Below are 24,926 nucleotides of genomic sequence, written 5' to 3'. Positions count from 1 at the left end.
CTTCCTATGTTACACCTCACTGAGTCTTTAAGGCTGCAAGAGAGACAAATGCCCCTCAAGCTTATCTCCTCAGCTGCTTGAACATATACCAGGCAGGGGGCGGGACTGTGAAATCCAGAAGCCCCTAGTCATGGTCTGGTACATCAGCGGTGGATACAGATTCAGACGGATCCATTGTTAAAGACTATATTTTGGAAGACAATCTTACTCAGTCACGAGTGATCGCCAAGACTCATACCAGGCCTACAGTACAAGAAACAGAACCATTTTATTCCAAAAAACACTGTCCATGTTCATTCCCAAGGTGGCAGCTGGCCTTTGATGAAAGTTTCCCACCGGCTTCTTCATCAGATTGGCTTCCTGGATAAACAAGGCACACGGAACGATGGGACGTGTCTCTCCCTTGCCGCAAAGGCTGGCTGCAGGCGCTCCCATATCATTAGGTAGGGTGGTTATACAGTTCACAGGCTGGCAAACTGAACACTTTCAAGCGCTGGTTCTAGGATTCCCCCTCCTCTTTGACTTGGATAAACCGAAGCAATTCATTAGTGAGGGCATACCGTTTGTCCTGCCAGCGGAAATGGGTGGGTGGCTGGCTGGGCCCTTGCTCATACTCAAAGCAGGAGCTCAGCTCAAAGGCCAATGCCGATTTCACCAGCCCGACACCACCAGCTTTCTCTGGGCCTGGGTGGTAGACGCGCCCGTTCTCGGGCAACATCACCAGCTTCTCAGGCTGGAAGGGCACTGCCAGTCTGTCTGCTCCACCACAGTAAGACAACTGCTCCTCTCCAGATGCTGCCTGCAGGAGGTGGGTGAAGACGATGGGCCGGTCATCGCAGCGGATGTAGTTGTGCTCCCGACCGCAGGGTGATAGGTAAGGGAAGGAGTCTTCATAGCGACCGCTCTGGTTCAACTTGAGTTGCTTGAAGAAGAATACAAGGAATGGCTTGTCTGCAGGAGGGAGACAAAGCAGAGGCAGATTAATGCATTTCCAGCTTCCTAGCAACACACAGGTAGCAGCCTGAGTGAAAAGGAGTTACTTTTTTGGGGGGGGAGAGAGAAGTGGGGGAGACCTGGGTGCTTGCTAAGTAGCTCCCCTCAGTCCAGTTTATATCGTTTAAATGGGGTAGGGTGGGTAGATAAAAGGAGTTAACCCACTGGCCCTCTGCGGCCGGTACTGTTGGCCAACTCTCCAAGAAGGGTCACCAACTGGCCAGAAAGTGATCCAGCCTGGCTGGTTCCCGATATGCAGAAACTAGCAAATGATGCTTTCCCCAGTTACTGCAAAAAACAAAACTTCCATTGAAAGGAACAGCCAGCCTGATCTCCGGGAGGTTGGCTGTCTGATCTCCAAGGCCCTGGTCAGAGAGAGGCCTTCCTCAGCTCTACTAACAGAGATCCTTTACCTGGAGATGCCAGGAGAGACTTCCCTCAAACTGGTGCCCTCTACATGTTTCGGACTATACCTCCCATCATCCCTGATCGCTGGCCATCCTGAGTGGGCCTGATGGGAGTTGTAGTCCAAAACACATGGAGGGCCCTAGGGCAAGGAAGGCTGAGCTAGGAGAGGAACCTGGGATCTCCCTCATGCAAAGTGTGGGCTGTGCCACTGAGCTACGACCCTCTCTTAGGGCAGGGATTGGCTTTGGAAGAGGGGCTCCTGGAGCTCTGCCTTTCTGCCATTCTATAAGAGCTTCATTCACTTGCCAATTATAGAGGCACAACTTATAGAGAGGAAGGAGGCCAGATCGCCTTCAGCATCTTCTTTGTTACCCCTCAAGAACAACAGCCCCTTTTGGCAAGAATGAGTTACCCCCAGCATTTTCAGTTCCCCCCCTTGCCATGGGTCTCCCTTTTCTGCAATCTAATAGGGCATTTTATTCCACAGCTTTCCTCTTGTCTTTGCCATAAAGGTGCTTAATTGTCTGCTTTTCAGGAGAAGAAGCGAGAATGCAGGTGTTCAAAGTGCTGCGTTGAAACATCCCTTGAGATACGGCAGGAAGAAGCACCGCCGGCTGCACCACTTGCTCCAAGCGCCTGGAAGAAGAGCCAGCAGAAAAGGCCCCAGGCGAGCCTGCAGCTCAGAACAAAGCCATTTGGACAATTCCCCCGTTGGGCTTCTTTCCAGCTATTAGCCAAGCAGCAGATCGCGCCAGGCAGAACAGAACTAACGCATCCATTTTGCACAATCCCTTTATTCACAGAGTTAAGACCGCACTTTGCTTTGCCTTTTTAAAAATACATCTGTTTTTGATTAAGTTTGATGTTTTGCCTTAAGGATTTGAGAAACTGAATGCACCCACCTTCCTAAACAGACTGTTTTTAGTGCACTGTTCATGTTTCAAAGACATGCACTTAAGGAGGTTGGGAATTCACAGAAACTAGGCCGCAAAGGACTAGGCCGGTCTCCCCCAGCCACATGCCCTCCACAAGTTTTGGACTACAACTCCCATCAGCCACAGCCAGCATTGGGGATGATGGGAATTGCAGTCCAAAACATCAGGGGGGCACGGAGCTGGAAGAGACTGGTCTAGGCCTTCAACTGAGGGGTTGGAATGTGAAAATGAGTCTTACATTAGTCCAAGGCCACATCCGCACTATGATACCACTTTTAACGGTCATGGTCTCCCTCAAAGAATCCTGGGAACTGTAGTTTGGGAAGGGTGCTAAGAGTTATTAGGAGGCCTCTATTTCCACACAGAGCTACAACTCCCAATGTTCCTTAGGAAGAGGGATTGATTGTTGAACCACTCTGACAACAACTGTAGCTCTGTGAGTGGAATGGGGCTCTACCAGCAACTCTCAGCACCCTTAGCAAACTACAGTTCCCAGAATTCTTTGAGGGAAGCCATGACTAAATTTGTACCACAGTGCTTTAAAAATATAGTGTGGATGTGGCCTAAGCTAGGATGCACTGGTGGTGCTGCCACCATTTTATTTTTCCATTTATGGTTTTACAAGAAAAGTGGGGAAATAGGAAGAATTGTTTAAAAGTGTGTGTGTGTGTGTGTGTGTGTGTGAGAGAGAGAGAGAGAGAGAGAGAGAGAGAGAGAGAGATTCAGGAAGAATGGCAGACATACGGTCCTAAAATACCAAATTTTGGGGAGGCATGTCTTTGCTTAGGGTTAAAGGCTGCCGTGAGCCTGAAAAGATTGGGGAGTTCTGGACTGGAGAGCCCTGGATCCCTAGAGGTTCTCCTCACACCTCGGGCCCAGGTTGCTGGATTCAAAGACCTGGGTTTAAAGAAGAATGCTAACGGAGGTCATCTCTTTTCCCAGCCACACCATCAAACTGGGACACTAGACTGGGATAGACACGTCAGCCCCCACAGTCCAGATCACAATCCAGCATGACACAGATTGGGCTGGGGGAAGGATGTCTGTCTTTCATCACAAACAAGATGCACAACAGAAAGATGCTGGCAGAGCAGGCAAGATTCAGGCAACCCTCCCCCTGACTTTTAAAAAGAAATTGAAGAAGGGCCCTAGCTCAGCGGTGCAGCATTTGTCTTGCACGCAGAAGGCCCCAAGTTCAGTCACGGCATCTTCAGGTAGGGCAGGGAGAAGCTCCCTGTCTGAAACCCTGGAGAGTCTCTGCCTGTCAGTGTAGACAGTACTGAGTCTGGAGGTCTAGTAAGTCTGACTCAGTATAAGACAGTGTCCTGCGTTTCTATGTCTCCTACGTCCCAACGCTCTCTTGGATTCTCGCTTAGGGAGAAGCCGGTCTAACTGGAGGCTCCAGAGATTACACAGAAGGTGCCAGTCACTGACAGTCTGGCTTCTGGGTTACTGTCCCCTTCCCTCAAGGCCTGCAGGTGACCACAATGTATTGCCAAATCTCTCTCCATAACCTCTCCCGCCTTTACACCAGTTGTTAATAGGGCATTCCCCGCTGAGACAAAAGGCAGCTTCACCCATTTTCCTTACAAGAATACACACTAGTGTAGGGGGGAAATCAGCACAAGCTGCCCTGTGTACAAATTGTGCAAGCATTTGTTTTCAATCAGGCATTGATGTGTTGGGAACCCAGTGCCAGTCACAGGTTCCTAGAGAAGACATGCCCCCAAACAACAGGCACGCACAGTCTTTACACAAAGGATGGGGTACACAAGCCTTTGCCAAGCTGGTGCCCTCCAGATGATTTGGACTACAACTCCCATCAGCCTGGCTGATGGAAGTTGTCCAAATCATCTGGAGGGCACCAGCTTGGCAAAGGTTAGCAGACGCGATTCTGTTCCTATGCCCATGTAAATGTGTGAAGCAACCCTCAAGGCGCAGGTGCTGCCTGAGGAATGCAAGTGGAGGAACTGAATGAAAACATGCACGTTGTAAGGCAAACATCTTGTTCACTGGCACCGTTTATTTCGTGCGCAGAAGAACATCTCCTTGCTGTGCATTTTCCACTTCCTTGGCACAACAATTTGGATGTTCTGCTTCTCTTTGGCATTGAGGCTGAACGGCCATGGCCCAGAGGCAGCAGGCCCAGAGGCATTGACAAGCACAAGCCACAGAACGCAGTCAGGTAGAAGAGCCGAGTTGTAAATCTGAGTTATTGATAGTGCAGCCGCAGCCACGTAACTGAGGAAAGGAAATTAAGATGCAAAAGGAGCCATGTTTGTTTTTGCTGGAAGCTATTCTGGAGTGGCAAACAAGGGGGCGGGGGACAGAGAAACCAGAAGGGGAGAAAGGACGCTGCTGGGACAAGGCCAATCCCTTATGTGACAATGTAAACCCCCACTTGGATTTGGCAGGAATGTTTTGCAAGTGGAAAAGAATATTCCTGCCCACAGATTTTCAAATCCGGAGGAGAAACCCACAGATGGTTCTTAAAGCCAGACAACTATGTCATAGCTAGAAGCAGAACCACACATCCCAGGCAAGCTGCGTTAGATTTACCCTTTAGCCTCCTTAGCCTCCCCCACCACCACCCCTGCCACTCCCCTCCCACTGTGCCAGTGCTGTCCTAAGACGTATCCGTTTTAAAGAGGAAAGGTACATGGCACAAGGCAACCTAATGCTGACGATGCTCCTGAGGAAGCAGAGACATGGCGCAGGGACAGCTTCTTTCTGCAGTGCAGCTTCCACAAGGTCGGCTGTGCATCTGACCTGCAACCAACCCCTGGCAGGATGCAGACCACTGGAGTCGGATGCACATTTGCTGACAGGCATTTTTGTTCTCTTTCTCTCTCTCTGCTCCCGCTCCCCCAATGAGATGAACAAACTCTTTGATTCCTCAAAATTACCTGTTCTGCAGGAATAAAAACTACTGCAATTCCTTGTTTGTTTTAAATGTAGAGGTGTAAACACCCTGAGACACTCCCTAAAAGGGAAGGCCAAAGACAAAGCAGCTCCACCTTCTCACATATTTCTACCAATCCTTCCAAATTTCTGATATAGCGAGTCTCTCCAAACAAACTTTGATGCTAGCACAAGTCCATGTTACCCCAGAGCCTGTCTCTGGCGGCGGCGGCAGTTCTGATGCCCCCAGGGAAGTGGAAAAATACCTAAGCATCCTAGGATGGGCATATGAACTGCTTCTTGGCAACCAGGTGGCCCACACCAGGAAGTCCCCGCTGCCTCCGTCATGCGGCTTGCCACAGTGAACGTACCCCCAATGCCACCACACAACTTTCTCTCCCTTCGTTGGCTCTTAGGCTGTGTTTTGTAAAGCAAAAATATTTCAATGGAAGTATACTGGGTTGGGCCCAACTAATTTTTTGCTCAGAGTAGACCCGATGAAAGTAATGGACCTAAGTCAGCCATGTTTATTAATTTCAATGAGCCTACTCTGAGTAGAACTAGCACTGGAGACAATTCTTTTTTTTAAAAAAGAGAGGATGGTATTCAATGTTAGTCAGAGCAGACCTGCTGAAATTAACAGACATGACTAATTTAGAGTCAATTAATTTCAATGGGTTTACTCTGAGTAGGACTCAGGTGAACACAACCCAGATATCCCTCATACCTAATTACAAGACATTTTTGGTATTTTAATCAGAAGGCTCTTTGTTCCCATGACTGATGTGCTAATAACCAGCGGAGGAAGGGAAAGGGAAATAGGGGGCTGCTTATACTGAGTCAGACCCTTGGTCTGCCTAGCTCAGTACTGTTTTTTTATAGTTTCATTTGTGCACTTTCAATAATAAATACAAACAGTCTTACTCAAAAGAACCCCTAGCTCTTCCCCTCCCACCAGACATTCCATGTAGGTATATCATTCACAAAAGGTAAGGTATTTTAACAAGTATTCTGGTCAGTTGCAGGCTTTAGTTAATGTCATATTCATTGTCTCAGCAGGCGACTCCAGAGATTGCCATGAGTTGATGGAGGCGTCCTAGACAGGTTGCTTCTAATATGTGGAATGAAACTGTACCACGTTCCCTCAAAGTCATCTTTGTTTGATGTGTCTTTCAGAGGCTTAGAGAGTTTACTTTTTCCATAAGCGCAATCGTCCATATTTTTTCGTATCAAGCCTCCAGTGTCAGATTAGCAGATGTCAGATTAGCAATTTAGCTGTCAGTGTCAGATTAGCAATTTTGAGTTAAGACCTGTCTGGCACCTACCATAAAAAGGGTTAATAATTCTTGAAACAATACGTCCTTTAAATCTTCAGTAAACAAGTTCAGTAATGTTAGCCTGGGATCCTAGCTCAATATTGTTGACACTGACTGGCAGCAATGGCTCTCTAGGGTTTCAGAGCAGTCCTACCTGGAGATGCTGCTGGGAATTGAAACTGGGGCCTTTTGCATGCAAATCAACTGCCCTGTCAATGAGCTATGATAACACATGGGACTGGAATTTCACCAAGGCTGCTGGCTGGTGTGTTTAACCACCTCACACTGGGTCTTAGCCCCAAGCAGAAGAACGTGTAAGGCATGGGTTCTCAACAAGGGGGGAATTTTAGGGTTCCAGGGGGGGAATTGGGACCACTATTCAGCAAAGTGTGATGTCCTGTAGATTATGTACAATCTGTAAAATTGTAGTTTGTTTTTAATTTAATCTGCGACATTCAATAAAGTTTATTGAATGTCACAGATTAACATTGATTCTTGAACATGCAGCATTATTTTCATTTGCAAAATTAAATTATTATTTAAAGACCAGAAAGTGCTCCAAGAAATTCTGTTACAATATAAACTAAGAAATTTTTCTCTGACGAGAAACACCACCGTCACTCGCGAAACGTCAACACGCTATGAGAGACTATCTTGGGAAGGGGGGAATTATATTCTGAACAATGGTGAAAGGGGGGAATGGAGCAAAACAGGTTGAGAACCGCTGGTGTAAGGGAAATATGGGTGGGAGTGAGGTTACGAAACAGTTACGAGTCTAAATTCTATTTGCCAGCTAATGGGAACTTTAAAGCCCCCAAAATGTCCTCATTTAGCTGGTGATTTGCTACAGCAGTTGTTGACTACTGTGAACAACTGGGGAAGAGTCATGCATTAGCAAAAGCCTGCATCAGGAGATGCTGGTCAGGGATGTGTACTGGTAGAAAAGTGCTGCAGGGGGTGGCTGAGGAACATGCACTGGTGCGCAACGCTGGCTCAGCAAACAGGAAAAAGAACGGGGCTAGCGGGAGACCATCCCTGCTACAATTCTGATTGTACCCCGAACTGAACATGGTACACTGTGGAGCAATCTTACAAGCTTCTTTGCCCCTGGAGGAGCTACTTCTTTAGTGCCTTGCCCTGTCTGGTGGTGAGCCGGCCTCAATTTTAATACTGATTAAAGATTATGCTGACAGGACACTGGAGAGGATGAGTGCAGTTCCGGAGGAAGATTAAAAGTGTCAAAGTGGGGTTTTTCAGGATTATGGAGCAGTTTAGCAGAGGGTCCTCCCATTTTTACTGGGAGATCTCACTTACACAACTGTGAACCTTGAGAAAGCCCCCTCCCCCATCTGCTCAGGGGCACCTGCCAAAGCTTGCATAACCTGCATGGAAAAGTCACAGGCAAAGGCGCTTTTCAACTCAGCTAAGCCCCCTCCCCAAATTGTTGTCAAATGGAAACTGAACCACAGGCCAGCCCAAAACACTTGACGCCCCCCAAAACAGAAAAGCCAGAGAACACTCCCCTCTTCCACATAGCAAGGGGGGCAAAATTCACTGGAAAGCTCTGCTGCACCAGCCTCAGTGAGAGGAATGGAAACCACACAAGAGGAACGGCTCAAGCAAAAAAAAAGGGCATGAGGAGTTGTTTCGAAAGTGGCAACTCTTCAGCTCTCTTGGCCCTGGATCTCCCAGAGGCTGAGAGGGCAGCGGAGGTGTTTGGGGGCTGGAAAGAACCTGCTGGCAGCCTAGATTCTGCCCAGCAGCTGCCAATTAGTCATCTCTGAGTCAGGGTAACATCAATGACCAGCAGAGGCTGTGCCACATGGACCTGTCTCAGTCTGACCTCAGGTAGCCTCCAGCTGCCTGCCTTTTTTAACTTACCACCAGTGCAGGGAGTGGGTCTGGCTGTCAGCTTCCTCCTCCTTTGCCTCAGTGCTACTCCTCACAGAATACCACAAGGAGAAGGATGGAGACGAAACTAGTATGAGTTAGCTCTGCCTGTCGTTGGCTCAGGCTCCACTAACTCTTGGGCTCCCTGCATTCTGCTCCCTCCAGTCCCAATGGCAGCCGCCACCACTGTCAATGACGACTTGGAAGAGTCAAGCTCACCATCCACAGTTTAGGTTTACTCTTATAATGGCATTCCACCCCACTGACCCTATTCAGCTGGCTCACAGAAGGATGTCTCTGTGCATGGATGGAGCCGTGTGGTCTGGGATGCAGCAAGCAGACGTTACCTTTGAAACATGTGATGAAGTTCTTGACTTTGGCATCATCCAGGAAAAGCTGTGCAACATTGCCGGAAGTGGAGGGGGGCGGAAGGGAAGAGGAAAGGGGGAGAAAGAAATAAGAGGATGAGTAGGCAGCCCCTCTGCAGTCCAGCAAAACACAACTCTTCAAGGCAAGGAGAGAAAAGGGGCTGTGTGGGTGCAGAACCAGACAGCTCCATCGCTTAATAGGTAACCAAAGACTGTCAGCCTGGTTCACACAGCCAAGTTTATTTATTTCCTTACATTTATATCCCGCCTTTCTTTCATCAAGAAACCCAAGGTGGCATACATGTGGTTCCCAGGTGATCTCCCACCCAGGCAACGACTAGACCCTGAGCTGCTTAGCAAGGTAGCCTCATGTGCCTTCAGACCATGCCCTGGGAGTTGATGATGAGCAGATGTGTATGTAAGGAGCAACTGTATGTAAGGTGGCTGCACTCCATGCCTCAGTTGCAACCTGAGCTATGTTTTACCATCACTGAGCTGTCAAAACACTGGGCTGAACCGGGTTGCAATAGATGTGAGCCAAGGGGCAAGCCAGGACATCTGCTGAAATGATCATCCGGGCCAAGATCTGCACAGATGTGCACAATGCACCCTTCACAGCTAGGTTGTTGGGACTAGCTCCGACACTTCAGCCCTCAGCTCATTGACTGGGCTAGAGGCCCAGGCGACCTCTGTGCCTGCTACCACCTTCGGATGGTAAGACAGCTGCGGCCGTTTCCGGACAGGGACAGCCTGACCACTGTTGTCCATGCACTGGTAACTTTCAGGCTAGATTACTGTAATGTGCTCTATGTGGGGCTGGCCTTGAGGTCGGTCCAGAAGCTGCAGCTGGTGCAAAACAATAATAATATAATAATAATAATTTTATTTCTAAGTCGCCTATCTGGCCGTATGAAACGGCCACTCTAGGCGACGTACAAAAGAATAAAATAATATATAAATACAAATGAACAGCAACTCTACATAATCAAAACCCACCCACATCTTTACAGAATAAAACGAGATTACCCAAAAGTCCCATAGGCCCGCCGAAACAGCCAGGTTTTCAATTCTCGGCGGAAACCTGCCAGGGAGGAGGCATGGCGGGCGTCATAGGGCAGAGAATTCCAGAGGGTGGGGGCCACAATCGAAAACGCCCTCTCTCTGGTCCGCACCAGCCTAGCTGTTTTAACTGGCAGGACCAAGAGAAGGTCTTGTGAGGCTGATCTCGTCAGGCGGCATATTTGATGATGCTGGAGGCGCTCCTTTAGACAAACTGGACCGAAACCGTGTAGGGCTTTAAAGGTTAATACCAACACCTTGAATTGGGCCCAGTAAACAACTGGTAACCAGTGCAGATCTTCTAGCACTGGAGTGATATGATCACGGCGGCGGCTGTTCTTAATCAAACGTGCCACCGCATTCTGAACCAGCTGTAGTTTCCGGACCGTCTTCAAGGGTAACCCAACGTAGAGCGCATTACAGTAGTCTAAGCGAGAGGAGACCAGGGCATGTACCACCCGTGGGAGCAGATGGACAGGAAGGTAGGGTCGCAGCCTCTGTATTAGATGTAATTGATACCAAGCTGCCCGGCTCGCTGCCAAAACCTGAGCCTCCATGGACAGCTGGGAGTCAAGAATGACCCCGAGGCTGCGAACCTGGTCCTTCAGGGGCAATCTTACCCCATTCAACACCAGGTCAATATCTCCCAACCTTCTCTTGTCTCCCACAAGCAGTATCTCGGTCTTGTTGGGGTTCAGTTTCAGCCTATTGCCTCCCATCCATTCACTTACGGACTCCAGGCACTTGGAAATGGTATCCACAGCCAACTCCGGTGAGGACTTAAATGAGAGATAGAGCTGACTGTCATCCGCATATTGGTGGCACTGCAACCCAAATCTCCTGATGATGGCCCCCAGCAGCTTTACATAGATGTTAAATAGCATGGGAGAGAGGATAGAACCCTGTGGCACACCACAATTGAGCAAGGGTCTGAAACCTCATCCCCCAATGCCACCCGTTGGTGCCTGTCCGAGAGATAGGAACGGAACCACCGTAAAACAGTGCCCCCTATTCCCATCCCCTCCAGGCGATCCAAGAGGATACCGTGGTCAACAGTATCGAAAGTCGCTGAGAGATCCAGGAGGACGAGGAATGCATGTTCTCCCCTATCCAACGCCCTCCTCAAATCATCCACCAGAGCGACCAAGGCTGTTTCAGTTCCATGTCCAGTCCTGAAGCCCGATTGGAACGGATCTAAATAATCTGCTTCATCCAAGTGTGTCTGTAACTGCGTGGCCACCAGTCGCTTAATCACCTTGCCCAAAAATGGTAGATTAGAGACTGGGCGAAAGTTGTTCAACTCTTGGGGATCTAAGGAGGACTTTTTCAGAATGGGCTTTATTACCGCCTCCTTAAGGGCTAATGGCATTGCACCCTCTTCCAAGGAAGCATTTACCACTGCCTTGATCCCTTCGCTCAGTCTCTCTTTGCAGCCCATAATGAGCCACGTAGGGCAAGGGTCAAACAGACAGGTGGTTGGCCTCACAGTAGATAGCACCTTGTCCACTTCCTCAGAGGGAAGAGGCTGAAACCGATCTCAACGGACCGGGATGCAACTGGCCGACTCTGGCCCACTTCCTGTATCCACGGCGTACGGAATTGTGTTCTTCAGGCGCTCGATTTTATCAGCAAAGTGTTTGGCAAATGAGTCACAGGAGGCTTTAGAATGTTCCAAGGGTTCCTGCGCAACCGGACCGACCAGGCTTCGGACCACTTGGAACAACCTCCTGGGACAACACTCTGCGGATGCAATAGAGGCAGCAAAGAAATCCCTCTTTGTTGCCTTTGTTGCCACTTGATAGGCAGCTATTGTTGCTCTAACCAGTGTCCGATCGTCTTCAGAGCGAGATTTCCGCCACCGGCGCTCTAGTCGTCTCACCTCCTGCCTCAGACCCCGTAAGCGTGGTGTATACCAGGGCGCAATCTGAGTTCTATTCAGGGGGAGAGGACGTTTCTCAGCCACCTGGTCTATTGCCCTGGTGATCTCCCTATTCCACTCTGTCACCAGGGTTTCAACCGGGCGACCTTCTGATGGCTCCAAATCTCCCAGCGCATTCAGGAATCCCTTTGGCTCCATCAGGCGTCTGGGACGGACCATCCTAATAGGTCCCTTTCCCCTGTGGAGGGTGTGCGGCAATGAGAGGTCCATGTTCACCAGATAGTGATCTGACCATGACACGGGGTTCGAAGAAACAGCCTCCATTTTCAGAGCACTTTCTCCCCCTCCCGAGACAAACACAAGGTCAAGAGCATGACCGGCTACATGGGTGGACCCAAAATTACTAAGGTGCAGTTCCCAGGAAGTCATGGTTTCCATGAAATCCCGAGGAGCTCCTATGAGAGCTGCCTTGGCATGCAGGTTAAAGTCCCCCAAAACCAAAAGGTTGGGGGAGAGAACCCGCACACCCGAGACAACCTCGAGCACCTCGGTCAGGGAGGCAGACGTGCAGCGGGGTGGGCGGTACACAAGCAGAATCCCTAGACTGCCCTTAGGGCCCAACCTCCAGTACATGCAGTCAACAAACTTGGTCTCATGGAGAGGGGGTCTGGCGAAACTCAAGGACCTCCGGTAGATGACTGCCACTTCCCCTCCCCACCTACCAATCCTTGGCTGCTGCGCGTACTGGAAACCGGCTGGACACATGGCCTCAAGCACAGGAGCTGAGGCCTCATCCAGCCAGGTTTCCGTAATATACACTAGGTCTGCGTTCTCATCCATGATCATGTCGTGGATGAGCGATGTTTTCTGTACCACAGACCTAGCGTTACACAACAGCAGCCGAAGGTTGGATGGAGTCGTACATCCCCCAGTTGTCTTCTGGTGGTGAGCAGGCCCGGAACAGGGGATGGATATTAGCTGTTGCTAGTCGGGCGGTATAAAAATCTAATAAATAAAATAAATAAAATAATAAATAAATGTCAATGTCCTGAACCGTTGCCTGGCCGCAATAATGGACTGGATGAGAGCTAACAAACTGAGGTTCAATCCAGACAAGACTGAGATGTTGCTGGTGGGTGGTCTCTCTGATCAGATGGTGGATATACACCCTGTCCTGGATGGGGTTACACTCCCCCTAAAGGAACAGGTTCGCAGTCTGGGAGTTGTTTTAGATCCTTCCCTGTCACTTGAGGCTCAAGTAGCCTCGGTGGCACAGAATGCGTTCTACCAACTTCGGTTGGTAGCCCAGCTACGTCCCTATCTGAGCAGAGAGGACCTAACATCAGTGGTACATGCTCTGGTAACCTCGCGATTAGATTACTGCAATGCACTCTACGTAGGGCTACCTTTGAAGACAGTTTGGAAGCTGCAGCTCGTGCAAAACGCGGCGGCCAGACAGATAACAAAGACCAAGCGGTCTGAACACATAACACCTGTTCTGGGTCGCCTGCACTGGCTGCCAATATGCTTCCGGGCCAGATTCAAAGTGTTGGTTTTAACTTATAAAGCCTTATACGGCGCGGGACCACAATACCTGCTGGAACGCCTCTCCCGATATGAACCTGCCCGTACACTGCGTTCTACATCGAAGGCCCTCCTCCGAGTTCCGACTCAGAGGGAAGCTCGGAGGGTGGTAACAAGAACTAGGGCCTTCTCAGTGGTGGCCCCCGAACTGTGGCATAGTCTTCCCGATGAGGTGCGCTTGGTGCCGACATTGCTATCTTTTCGGCGCCAAGTTAAAACTTTCCTCTTTTCTAAGGCATTTTAATCTAACTTTAATTTTAATTTAGTTTTTAAAATTTGATGTAACTGATTTTAGATCTTTCATTCTTTTATGTGTCCTTGTTGTATTATATTATGGGTTCTTATTGTATATATCTGTATTTTTTGCTGTACACCGCCCAGAGAGCTATGCTAGTGGGGCGGTATAAAAATCTAACAAATAAATAAATAAAATAAATAAATAAATCTATCCCTTGTTCCCCGAAACTGGCCTGGCCTGCCCCTCACACCCCTCCAGCATCTGCTGCCTAGCCTCGCAATATCGTGGCCCCCCACCCTCCCCACAGGAGCCCTCTCTGATATGCACATGTCCCCCTCCCGCCTGGGACTCGAGCAAAATCCCCCACCCCCAAACAAATCCACGTAAAAGTGTTAAAATGCTTCGTCTTCCTCCTCCCCTCACAGTCCTGTTCTTCTCGAGCAGCCAGAGCAACCGTAGCGACGATACTCTGTCTCCTCCTCTCCTCTGTGTACAAGCTCCAAGGGACAGGCAGCATCCAAACTCCAGTTGTTCTCCGCTGCGTTCTCTCACCGCCGTCGTTCCACGCCGAGGCAAAAGAGGCAGGCCACACCCAGTCTCTGGCCGCTCACCGCGGGGTTCTTTTGCCGCTGCCGGGTCGCGCCCACATTCCGGTCGCTCTTTAGCCGCCGGCGGAGCAGTGCTCGCTACGGCCCCTCCACGCCCGACTGCTTTCCGCGGCGCTCTCTCGCCGCCGCCAGTTTGCGCCCACAGCCTGGCCGCCCTCCGCGGCGCTCTCACCACCACCAGACCAAAGCTCTCCGCGGCCCCTCCACGCCTGGCCGCTCTCCGCGATGTTTTCCACCCGCCGCCGGGCCGCGCCCAAAGCCTGGCCGCCCTCTGCAGCGCTCTCACCACCGCCGGGCCGATGTTCTCCACGGCCTCTCCATGCCCGACCGCTCTCCGCGGCGCTCTCTCGCCGCCGTCGGGCCGCACCCAAAGCCTAGCCGCCCTCCGCGGTGCTCTCACCACCGCTGGGCCGGTGCTTTCCGCGGCCCTCCGCGTCAAAGGCAGGGGAGGCAGGGGAGGCAGGCTGCATCCAGCCTCCAGTCGCTCTCTCGCCGCGATGTTCCGGCCGCCCTCCACAATGCTCTTTCGCCGCCATCATCTCAAGGTAAGGGAGGTAGACCTCATCAAATAGAGGGGGGGGTGCTCAGCTCCACTCACTTGTGAGCCCCCAAAACATGTTAAAGGCGGTAAAATAAATGTTAAAAAACTTGGCTTATGGAGCTCCGACTGTAGCGTCGTCCTCCTATGCTGCCATCTTCCCTGAGACTGCTCAGTGAGACTTCCAATGAGACTGCTCATTGGGGAAAGGTATAGCCAACATCTCACCCCGCTGCTGAAAGAATTGCACTGGCTACCTATTAGCTACCTGGCTAAGTTCAAGGTTCTAGTTTTGGTGTACAAAGCCCTATACAGCTTGGGACCAAGATACCTGAAAGACCATTTTATCCCTTATATACCCAGTTGATCACTGCGCTCTGCAGGTGAGGGCCTCCTGCAGCTACAATCTTATCAGGAGGTCCATTCCGCACATCTTAGGAAACTGACCTTTAGTGTAGTGGCACCTACCCACTGGAATTCCCTCCCCTTAAATATTAGCCAGACACCATCTCTGTTATCTTTTTGGCGCCTACTGAAGACCTCCTCTTTCAACAAGCCTTTTAAGCAGAGACCTTATCCTAGTCTGTATCTGTGTTGGAATTGCTTTTAAAGATGTTTTTAAATCTTTTTTTTTTAAAGAAGTTTTTAAAGCTTTTGAAAAAAATGTTTTTAAAGATGTTTTGTTTTAATATGTTTTTAAAGTTTTTAATATATTTTATATCAGGCAAGGTCCTGGAACGAGTGGTTGCAGGCCAGCTCCAGACACTCTTGGATGAGACCGATTATCTGGATCCATTTCAGTCGGGTTTCAGGTCTGGTTTTGGCATGGAAACAGCCTTGGTTGCCCTGTATGATGACCTTTGTCGGGAGAGAGACAGGGGGAGTGTGACTCTGTTGATTCTCCTTGATGTCTCAGCGGCTTTCGATACCATCGACAATGGTATCCTTCTGGGGAGACTGGCTGAGTTGGGAGTGGGAGGGACTGCTTGGCGGTGGTTCCGCTCCTACTTGGCAGGTCGGCTCCAGAAGGTGGTGCTTGGGGAACATTGCTCGGCACCCTGGACTCTCCAGTATGGGGTTCCGCAGGGGTCAGTTCTGTCCCCCATGCTGTTCAACATCTACATGAAACCGTTGGGTGCGGTCATCCGGAGCTTTGGAGTGCGTTGCCATCAGTATGCTGATGACGCGCAGCTCTATTTCTCCTTTTCATCTTCTTCAGGTGAGGCTGTCAATGTGCTGAACCGGTGCCTGGCTGCGACAATGGACTGGATGAGGGCTAATAAACTGAGGCTCAATCCAGACAAGACTCAGATGCTGCAAGTGGGTAGTTCTTCTGACCGGATGGTGGATGTCCAACCTGTCCTGGATGGGGTTGCACTCCCCCTGAAGGAGCAGGTTTGTAGCTTGCGGATTTTCCTAGAACCATCTCTGTCACTTGAGGCTCAGGTAGCCTCGGTGGCACGGAGTGCTTTCTACCAACTTCGGTTGGTGGCCCAACTACGTCCCTATCTGGACAGGGATAACCTAGCTTCAGTTGTCCATGCTCTGGTAACCTCCAAATTAGATTACTGCAAATGCAATTCACTCTACGTGGGGCTGCCTTTGAAGACGGTTTGGAAACTGCAGCTTGTGCAAAATGCAGCGGCCAGATTGGTAACAGGGACCAGACGGTCCGAATATATAAAACCGATTCTGGCCCGCTTGCATTGGCTGCCTGTATGTTTCCGAGCTCGATTCAAGGTGCTGGTTTTGACCTATAAAGCCTTACACGGCTTGGGACCACAATACCTGATGGAACGCCTCTCCCAACACGAACCCACCCGTACACTACGCTCCACATCCAAGGCCCTCCTCCGGATGCCTACTGCGAGGGAAGCTCGGAGGGTGGCAACAAGGGAGAGGGCCTTCTCAGTGGTGGCCCCCAAATTATGGAATGATTCTCTTGACGAGGTGCACCTGGCGCCAACACTGTTATCTTTTCGGCACCAGGTGAAGACTTTCCTCTTCTCCCAGGCAATTTAGCACGTGTTTGAAATTGTTTTTATATTGTTTTAAATTTTAAAATTGTGTTTGAAATTGTTTTTAAAATATGTGTTTGAAATTGTATATTTGTTTTAATGTTTTTGATTGCTGTAAACCGCCCAGAGAGCTTCGGCTATGGGGCGGTATACAAGTGCAATAAATAAATAAATAAATAATTTAAAAGTGTGTTTTTATGATGGTTTAAAGTGTTTTTAGTGCTTTTGTTTGCTGCCCTGGGCTCCTACTGGGAGGAAGGATGGCATATGAATGTAAATAATAAATAAATAAATAAATAAATAATGATAATGATAATAATGATAATAATCCCATTTAACTCTAGGATACCTGATCCCTCATATCCCTGCCTGATCATTGACACCTTTGGGGCAGTCCACTGTCAGTGGTCCCGCATGGCTTGGATCCACCATGAGCCACGGGTTCAGTATCGTGGGCCCAATTGTATGGAGCTCCTTTCCAGTAGAAGTCAGAGAGGACCCCTCACTGTTGAACATCTGGTGCCTACTGAATACTTTTTTTATTCCAGCAGGCATTTTAATTCAATTTTGATTTTATAGCTTTAACTAATTTTTAGTTTCACTGGGGACAACTGAGTCTCTTGTACACTGCTTAGAAATAACTGTGATTAAGTAGTATATAAACTGTTGAAGTAAATAAAAATAAAATAAATTCAGTGCACTTTACTTAAATGTGTTTTGGATCAGCTTCTTAAAAGCCATATACCAATACCTTCAAGAGACCAAGACCCACCTAGTTCACTGTTTCCCCCACACACACTGACACACTCTTCCCCCCTCACTGCTCAGGAACTCCCACCTTACTCCTCTGCCTTCTCCACCATAGCCTGGCCTGCGATCCATTGGGGTTGCCTGGCTTTAGCCAAGTAAATCCCATTCATTGCCAGCCCACAGTACTAGGAAGCAGCTTGGGGGGGGGGGGCTTTGAATATGGATCATCTTAAAGACTGCCTTGACTTCCTGGAATAAACAGCAGCCACAGCGTCCTTTGAGCCTGTACTCAGAAGCAGTTGTTGTTGTTGTGGCTGTTATTAATAATAATGAGTTTGAGATCATCATCAAGTAGCCTCAGCTAAAAGTGCCCACAGACATATTTCTGGGATGGGGGCAAGGTCTATGAACTGTTACTACACGTCACTGGCAACCCACTCCACCCACAATTTCATTTAGAATTCCAGGGGAGCGCCCCCATTCCACCACCGCCCCCGCATACACCCTGGACCGCAGCCCATATCACACTCCTGGGACAGGGAAAACTTAAACCTCTCTCCTTTTAGAAAACAGTCTCTGAGATCATCCCTTCAACCAATGGGCACCAGGCAACCTTGGGGGACACAAAGTGGGTCAGGCTGAGTCACAGATACTTTGGCTCTTTAAACTGCAACAGCCTCTTGCTTCTGTGTAATCCCATTATGGTCCCTAAGGGTGGCTGCCAAAGGAATTCCTTCTTTTGGAAGACTGCCTTGGGATATTTCTGTTCTCACCAGCATGACTTTACTGCAAGTCAGGCCCTTAACTGGATTGAGGTCCCAGCTGGGAGATTACCAGCTGAAAAGTGCATCTAGCAGTGGGCTTCTTGAAAACTTCTTGAAAAGCTGCTATTTCCTTAGCCCCAGACAGTGGGAACTGCCTGCCAGCTAACCAGTTGCAAAGGGCTTTTGGAGGCTGATAGCTGGCCTGCACAACAAGCAGAACTCTCTCCAAAAAGTGATGGACTTGCAGAACAAAGCAACACGGAGTAGGCAAGATTGTGGGAGGATGTGAATGGACTTCACTGTGCCCACCTTTGCATACAAATGATAGCAGATGATAATTGACCTAATTTGCACATAACACCCAAGCCATGGTTTGTTTAGCCAAAGTATGGTTTGATTGAATGTCTGAAACCAGCCCAGTAGACTAACCCTGGTTTGTTTCACAATGTGAAGCCATGTTTTTTTGCTGACTTACAAACCATGACTTGCTTTAACCATGGTTTGGTGTTATTTCTGAATCCAACAGCCTAGCTTGACCACAGTTTGTTTAGCCATGCCCCCCCCCTCCAGACGCTCACCAAACCACAAAGACATGAGGCAAGAGAAAGTGGAAGACAAGTCAAACTTTGGAGAAACAAGTTGTGGTTTGTTTGCTCATCAACTTGTGGTTTGTTGAACAAACCACAATTAAAACAAACCATGGCTTAGCACTATGTGCAAACTGGACCACTGTGTGCTTCAGAGGTTCAGTGACACAGGGCCTCAAAATATCATAGCCAACACTAGCCCTGCCCCTTCACTTGATTCCTACCATTTTATCTTGGGCCTGAGAATATTGTGTTGTGGCTACACATTGAGCAAAAGATAAGTACAATGGAAAGATTAGTATGTGCATGTGGGAGGCCATTTGGGGTGGGAAGCTTCCTGAAGGGCTGTTCGCTGGCTGGCAATACCAGTAATGGAGCTGCTTGCAAATGAGGACTCCTGCGTTCCCCAGGATTATTAATTTCCAGATCAGTCCAGAGCACCAGACCAGCCACAAACTCTTCTTTTAACACTAATTACAACTCCTAATCTCTCCCGTAATGATTAATTCAGCTCTAATTTGATGCACCATTAATGCAGCAGAGGCGCCTGCGCGAGTTGGCAGTTGATGCTAATGGATGAAAAAGAGGCCCAAACAGCCCCAAGGCTTGGAACAGTGCCAAATGGCACTTCCCTGGCACACCATGGATCTGCCACTCAGCTAGTTGAGATCTGCCCTAGAGGTGGCTATTGGCTCCAAAGCCCACTTTGGCAAGGGCTCCTATAAGTAGGATAGTCCCTCGCCATGGGGAGTTGAGATGGGCCTCCTTGGATCTCTAGGAGTTAGACCAAGGAGAAAACAGAAATGAGTATTTGGGGAAGAATATACCATCTGGATGGCTACACTGGTTGTCCATGAGATCCAAAAAAGCTGGCAGTGCCAGCTTAGGGCATTTTGGTGCCAGAAAATGGAAATAGACTGCCTTCAAGTCGATTCTGACTCATGGCGACCCTGTGAATAGGGTTTTCATGGTAAGCGGTATTCAGAGGGGGTTGACCATTGCCTCCCTCTGAGGCTGAGAGGCAGTGACTGGCCCAAGGTCACCCGGTGTGCTTCATGGCTGTGTGGGGATTTGAACCCTGGTCTCCCAACACTCTAACCACTATGCCACACAGAAGCAGAGCCCAAATGAGCCTGGTTTCACACTATTCAGACACCACTGCCTGCCTTCATCTATCTCTCCGGTGCACCTGCAGCAGGTTGCAGGACTCGTCTGCATCTTGGATGCTTTCTGCTTCTTGTGCAACTAGGTGTCTATCCACAGCAAATCAACCCAACCATCAGGTAAGATGAGGTGGTGGATTTGGGGTGTCACTAAGGATGGCAGAGCTGGAAACACATTAATCTGACCAATGGGGCTTTGCTAGCCTTATTTGCAACCTTCGCCAAGCTGACACCCTCCAGATGTTTTGGACTACAACTCCAATCAGAGGGCACAAAACATCTAGAGGGCACCAGTTTGGCAAAGGTTGCCTTACTGAAGTGAAGGGGGATCTGCACAAGGCTCTAACAGTGCTCTTGCATGGCTCTTCATTTCAGTTAAGCTTGCCTCATACTGAGACAGACGTTTTGGTCCATCTGGATAAAATGTGGCAAACCTTTGACCCTCCAGATGTTGTTGAACTACAACTCCCATCAGCCCCAGCAAGCATGGGGAGCCAAAGGTTCCTCACGCCTGATCCAAACATTTGGTCCCTCTCTCCCAATACATTCTGACTGACAGAATATTTTCAAGTCAAGGGCTGTTTCCCATTCAATGCTACCTCAGAGTATTTTAGCTGGAGATGCCAAGGAATAAACTCAATATCTTCTGCATACAAAATATGTGCTTAACAACTGAGCAATGCTCCCTCCCTCCTGGGCAATTCCTGACAAGGACCCAGTTATCCAGGGTGCAGTTCCTCAGGTACTGGGGCCAGGCACTGTGGAAACCTCAGGGGTGTGCCATTTTGATGTGCTCACATAAACTTCAGTAACAACACCCAGGATAGGGTGTTGAGTTAAGAGCCCCAAGAAGCTCTCTTGCATGCATCAACATTTGCTCCCAGTACCACATGAAAGGGGTACACATCCAGGGGACATAACAGAATAATTATGTCCAAATTGCATGGCAATGAATGAATGAGAGTACAAAGAGTCCTGTATTATTTAGACTAATGTATTGAGCAGCATGAGCCTCTTCAACACCTCCCACCTTCATTGTCTGTGTTATCTGAGAAAACTCTTTTTTATAGAAGGATGTGCTTAAATTAATTAGTCTCTAACTATGCTACAGTTAGAGTTGCTGCCCTAGGCTCCTACTGGGAGGAAGGGCGGGATATAAATCTAATAAATAAATAGTAAAAATGCAAAATGATAGATCTTCTTAATTCTAGTGCGGCTCTGGAATTTCTGAAAGCGATCTTGTTCCAGACAGCCTTTGGGAGGGACTGAGGGAGGAACCTGACACTGATTTTATGCTTTCTATATTAATTTTTACCTTTGTAGTCCCTTCGCTACCACTCCCTCTGTGTGTGTGTGTGTGTGTGTTTATTTTCTCTCTCTTAATTAATGATTCTTAGCATGGAATTCACAGCAACCACACACCAAGTCAACATCTTCATTGAACATGCCCCAGGACACAAGGGCTTGTTTTCTGATCAGTCACCGCCAGTTCAGACCCAGTGAGCATATATGCGAAACTAAGATTTTTTGCCCCAGTGTGCATCACTTTCCACTTGCTTGTTTAACTTAATTACGCTTTTTAGTTCCCCGTTGACCCAGTCGAGACAGATGCTTTTGGACATCTTCACAATCTCTTTTTGTTTTAGCCACCCTGAACAATTTGGTATTGTCATTCCTAACCCCATGTCATTTATGAAGATACAAAAAAGTATAGGACAAGGAAAACACACCGGTCCCAAAACAGATCCTTGGAAAACTCCACTTCCTATACCCCTCCATTGTGAAAACTTTACGCATACATGAAATAACAGTCCCCAGCCACATCGTCCTGCAAAACTTGCTCGGCCATGACAACCCACGTAGTCCTCCTGTGGGCAGCCCCAATGGTCCCTTCTTTCGCTATTGCCCCCTCCCGACTCCTCATACCTGTCCCTGGTGATCGACGTAGTAGAAGTACTCGCGAGTGCGGGGCGTGGGACTCTGGCCTTGCTGGTAGAGGGGCCGGCCGGGCCCGCGACGGGTCCCTGACCACAGCAGGAAGCGAAGCCCACCGCGCAGCAGCCGCATCCTGGTTTCAGTACTAACCGACCGGCGCAGCCAACGGCTGCCAGCCGATACTCAGGCCTAGTCTAACCGGAAGTACTATGGGGGAGCCGCGCAACGACGGACCTGCCCCCCCCAGGCTCTAGATCCCTGTAGAAAGGGTCCACCCGCAGCATCAGCTAGGTAAATATGTTCAGTGGGATCTAGCCCAAGGCAAGTTTGCACAGGATTGTGGTCTAAATGTTACTGGCACTGTTACAGGTGCCACATAATACTCGTTCTGCACTTGTAAGAAATCGTTCTTTTAGTGTGGCGGAACATACCCTTTGGAACTCCTTGCCTACTGACATTAGGCAGGAGCCTTCTTCTGTTCCTTTCCGCACATGCTTAAAATGTTTCTGTTTCTTTCTAGACATACAGACATTGATCTGTTTTAATATTTTTAGTTAGTAGCCGTTTTGATTGTTTAAAATATGTTTTAATTACTTGTTTTTAACTTTTATTGATGATTTTAATGTTTTGTAAACTGCTTAGACGTCTTTATATTCAAGGACTATATAAATTTTGTTAAATAAAAGAAATAAACTGAATAACGAAAAATGTAAATTCTGCCCTCTCTCCTTTTCTGCAAATTATTATTATTGCTTGGGACTGCCTCCCAGAAAAACTGCATGCATTTTTTCTGACTTCCTTCAAATCCTGCCTCACAACCCACCTTTCCCACGAAGACTTTGGCACAACCCCCTAATTCCCATGTTCTGCTGCAACAAATCCTGAGCCAGCATGTGTAACTGAAACAATAGGATATTCCTTCCCTGTTTACTCCTTCTTCCTCATTCTACCCCCACGCCCCAGTTGTTCCTCATGTGTGTCAAATTTTAGATTTTAAGCTCCTTGGAGACAGGAATATGTCCTCTGGCATTCTGTAAAATACTCTGTATACTGATGTCGCTTTATTCGTAATAACTTATGAAAAGAGCCTCCTCCTCCTTTGCATCTCACTACCCCAGAGGTAGCCAGTGTGGGGCTCTCCAGATGTTTTGGACTACAACTCCCAGCATCCCTCACCATAGGCCATGCTTTCTGCAGCTGGTGGGAGATGTAGTCCAAAACATCTGGACAGCCCCACATTGGCTACCCCTGGACTAGCCTAACCACAATGTGTTACAATTAGTATGCGTCTTTTTTCCTCTCTCCTTGGAGTTTAATGATGTTGCAAGATCATTGGAGAGGCCCTTTTCCCACCACCTACTGACTATTAATGGTAGCACCTCAATAACAATTCATCAGAAAGCCTGGCATCCCACAAAACTGTGCATTAAAACACATGCACTAGATGCCAAAGAACAAGCCTTGCTGAAGCAAAACTAGCATGGCTTCTGCAAGGGTAAGTCCTGTCTCACTGTTTCTTTGAAAGTATCAACAAACATATAGATAGAGGTGATCCAGTTAATATAGTGTACTTGGATTTCAAAAGACTTTTGACAAGGTACCTCACCAAAGACTGCTGAGTAATCTTAGCAGTCGTGGAATAAGAGGAAAGGTCCTCCAGTGGATCAGGAGCTAGCTAGGAAGCAGAGAGTAGGAACAAATGGACAGTTCTTGCAATGGAAGGATGTAGAAAGTGGAGTCCCCCAAGGATTGGTATTGGGACCTGTGTTTTTAAACTTGTTCATAAACAATCTAGAGTTAGGGGTAAGTAGTGAGGTGGCCAAGTTTGCTGATGATACTAATTGTTCAGAGTTGTTAAAAAGGCATTGCAAACAGCTCCAAAAGGACTTCTCCAAACTGAGTGAAGGGGCAGTAAAATGGCAAATGCAATTCAATGTAAACAAGTTATTCAGATTGGAGCCAAAAATCTTAATTTCACATATATGCTCCTGGGGTCTGAACTGCAGTGACTGATCAGGAATGAGACTTTGGGGTCACAGTGGATAGCTCGATGAAGATGTCAACCACTGTGCGGCAGCAGAGAAAAAAAGGCAAATTCCATGCTAGGGATCATGGAAGGAAAGGAACTGAAAATAAAACTGCCACTATCATAATGCCGTTATACAAATCTATGGTGCAGCCACATTTACCATACAGTTCTGGTCACCTCACCTCAAAAAGGATATTGCAGAGTGGGAAAAGGTTCAGAAAAGGGCAACCAAAATGATCAAGGGGATGGAGTGACTCCCCTATGAGGAAAGGTTGCAGCATTTGGGGCTTTTTAGTTTAGAGAAAAGGCAGGTCAGAGATGATAGAAGTGTATGAAATTATGCATAGCATGAACAAAGTGGATAGAGAGTTTTTCTTCCTCTCTCATAACACTAGAACCCGTGGACATTGAATGAAGCTGAATGTTGGAAGATTCAGGACAGATAAAAGAAAGTACTTCTTCACACATCCCATAGTTAAGCGATGGAACTCTCTCCCAGAGGAGGCAGTGATGGCCACCAACTTGGAGGGCTTTAAAAGTGGATTAGACAAATTGATGGAGGATAACGTTATCAAAGGCTACTAGCCATGATGGCGATACTTTGCCTCCACAGTTGCAGTATGCTTATGAATACCAGTTGCTGGAAACTGCAAGAGGGGAGAGTGCTCTTGTGTTTACGTCCTGCTTACAAGCTTCCCATAGACAGCTGGCTCTTCTCACATTGTTTGTCCCAAAAGACAGCTCCCAAAATTAACTACCCAGGTTATTACTCATTTTGAATGACTCATGTTTCTTTAATAACAGCCCCAAATGCAGAATTTTTGCAAGTGATTTTTTTTCTCACCTCTTTATCTCAAAGCCATGAAGAGCATATTCAGTCGCTGAAGATATGTGCTGAAAATATATGTCAACCAAGAAGGTATTTCTGAGTTAACAGCAAAGGGAAGTAAAGCAACATCACCA

The 24,926-nt window shown here is 48.3% G+C and overlaps 1 protein-coding gene across 1 annotated transcript; it reads right to left on the bottom strand.

Annotated features, from left to right (window-relative positions):
• Positions 1–249: 249 nt before the first annotated feature.
• On the bottom strand, positions 250–22,202 carry C1H8orf82 (chromosome 1 C8orf82 homolog). Its single transcript, XM_061608187.1, has 3 exons — positions 21,926–22,202; positions 8,791–8,839; positions 250–951 (listed from the first exon to the last, which is right to left on the bottom strand). Exons 1-3 carry the CDS (start codon positions 22,064–22,066, stop codon positions 500–502), a joined length of 642 nt encoding a protein of 213 aa, XP_061464171.1. The 5' UTR covers positions 22,067–22,202; the 3' UTR covers positions 250–499.
• Positions 22,203–24,926: the final 2,724 nt, after the last annotated feature.

Source organism: Rhineura floridana, chromosome 1 (assembly GCF_030035675.1).
Source record: "Rhineura floridana isolate rRhiFlo1 chromosome 1, rRhiFlo1.hap2, whole genome shotgun sequence".
Classification (NCBI taxonomy): domain Eukaryota; kingdom Metazoa; phylum Chordata; class Lepidosauria; order Squamata; family Rhineuridae; genus Rhineura; species Rhineura floridana.
This window is presented reverse-complemented; position numbering and strand designations above follow the sequence as displayed.

Coding starts and splice junctions, on each gene's coding strand:
- C1H8orf82 (XM_061608187.1), bottom strand. CDS start 22,066: ATGCGGCTGCTGCGCGGTGGGCTTCGCTTCCTGCTGTGGTCAGGGACC. Junction 8,840..21,925: donor ACGTCGATCACCAGGGACAG/GTATGAGGAGTC, acceptor AATGTTGCACAG/CTTTTCCTGGATGATGCCAA. Junction 952..8,790: donor CTTCATCACATGTTTCAAAG/GTAACGTCTGCT, acceptor TCCCTCCTGCAG/ACAAGCCATTCCTTGTATTC.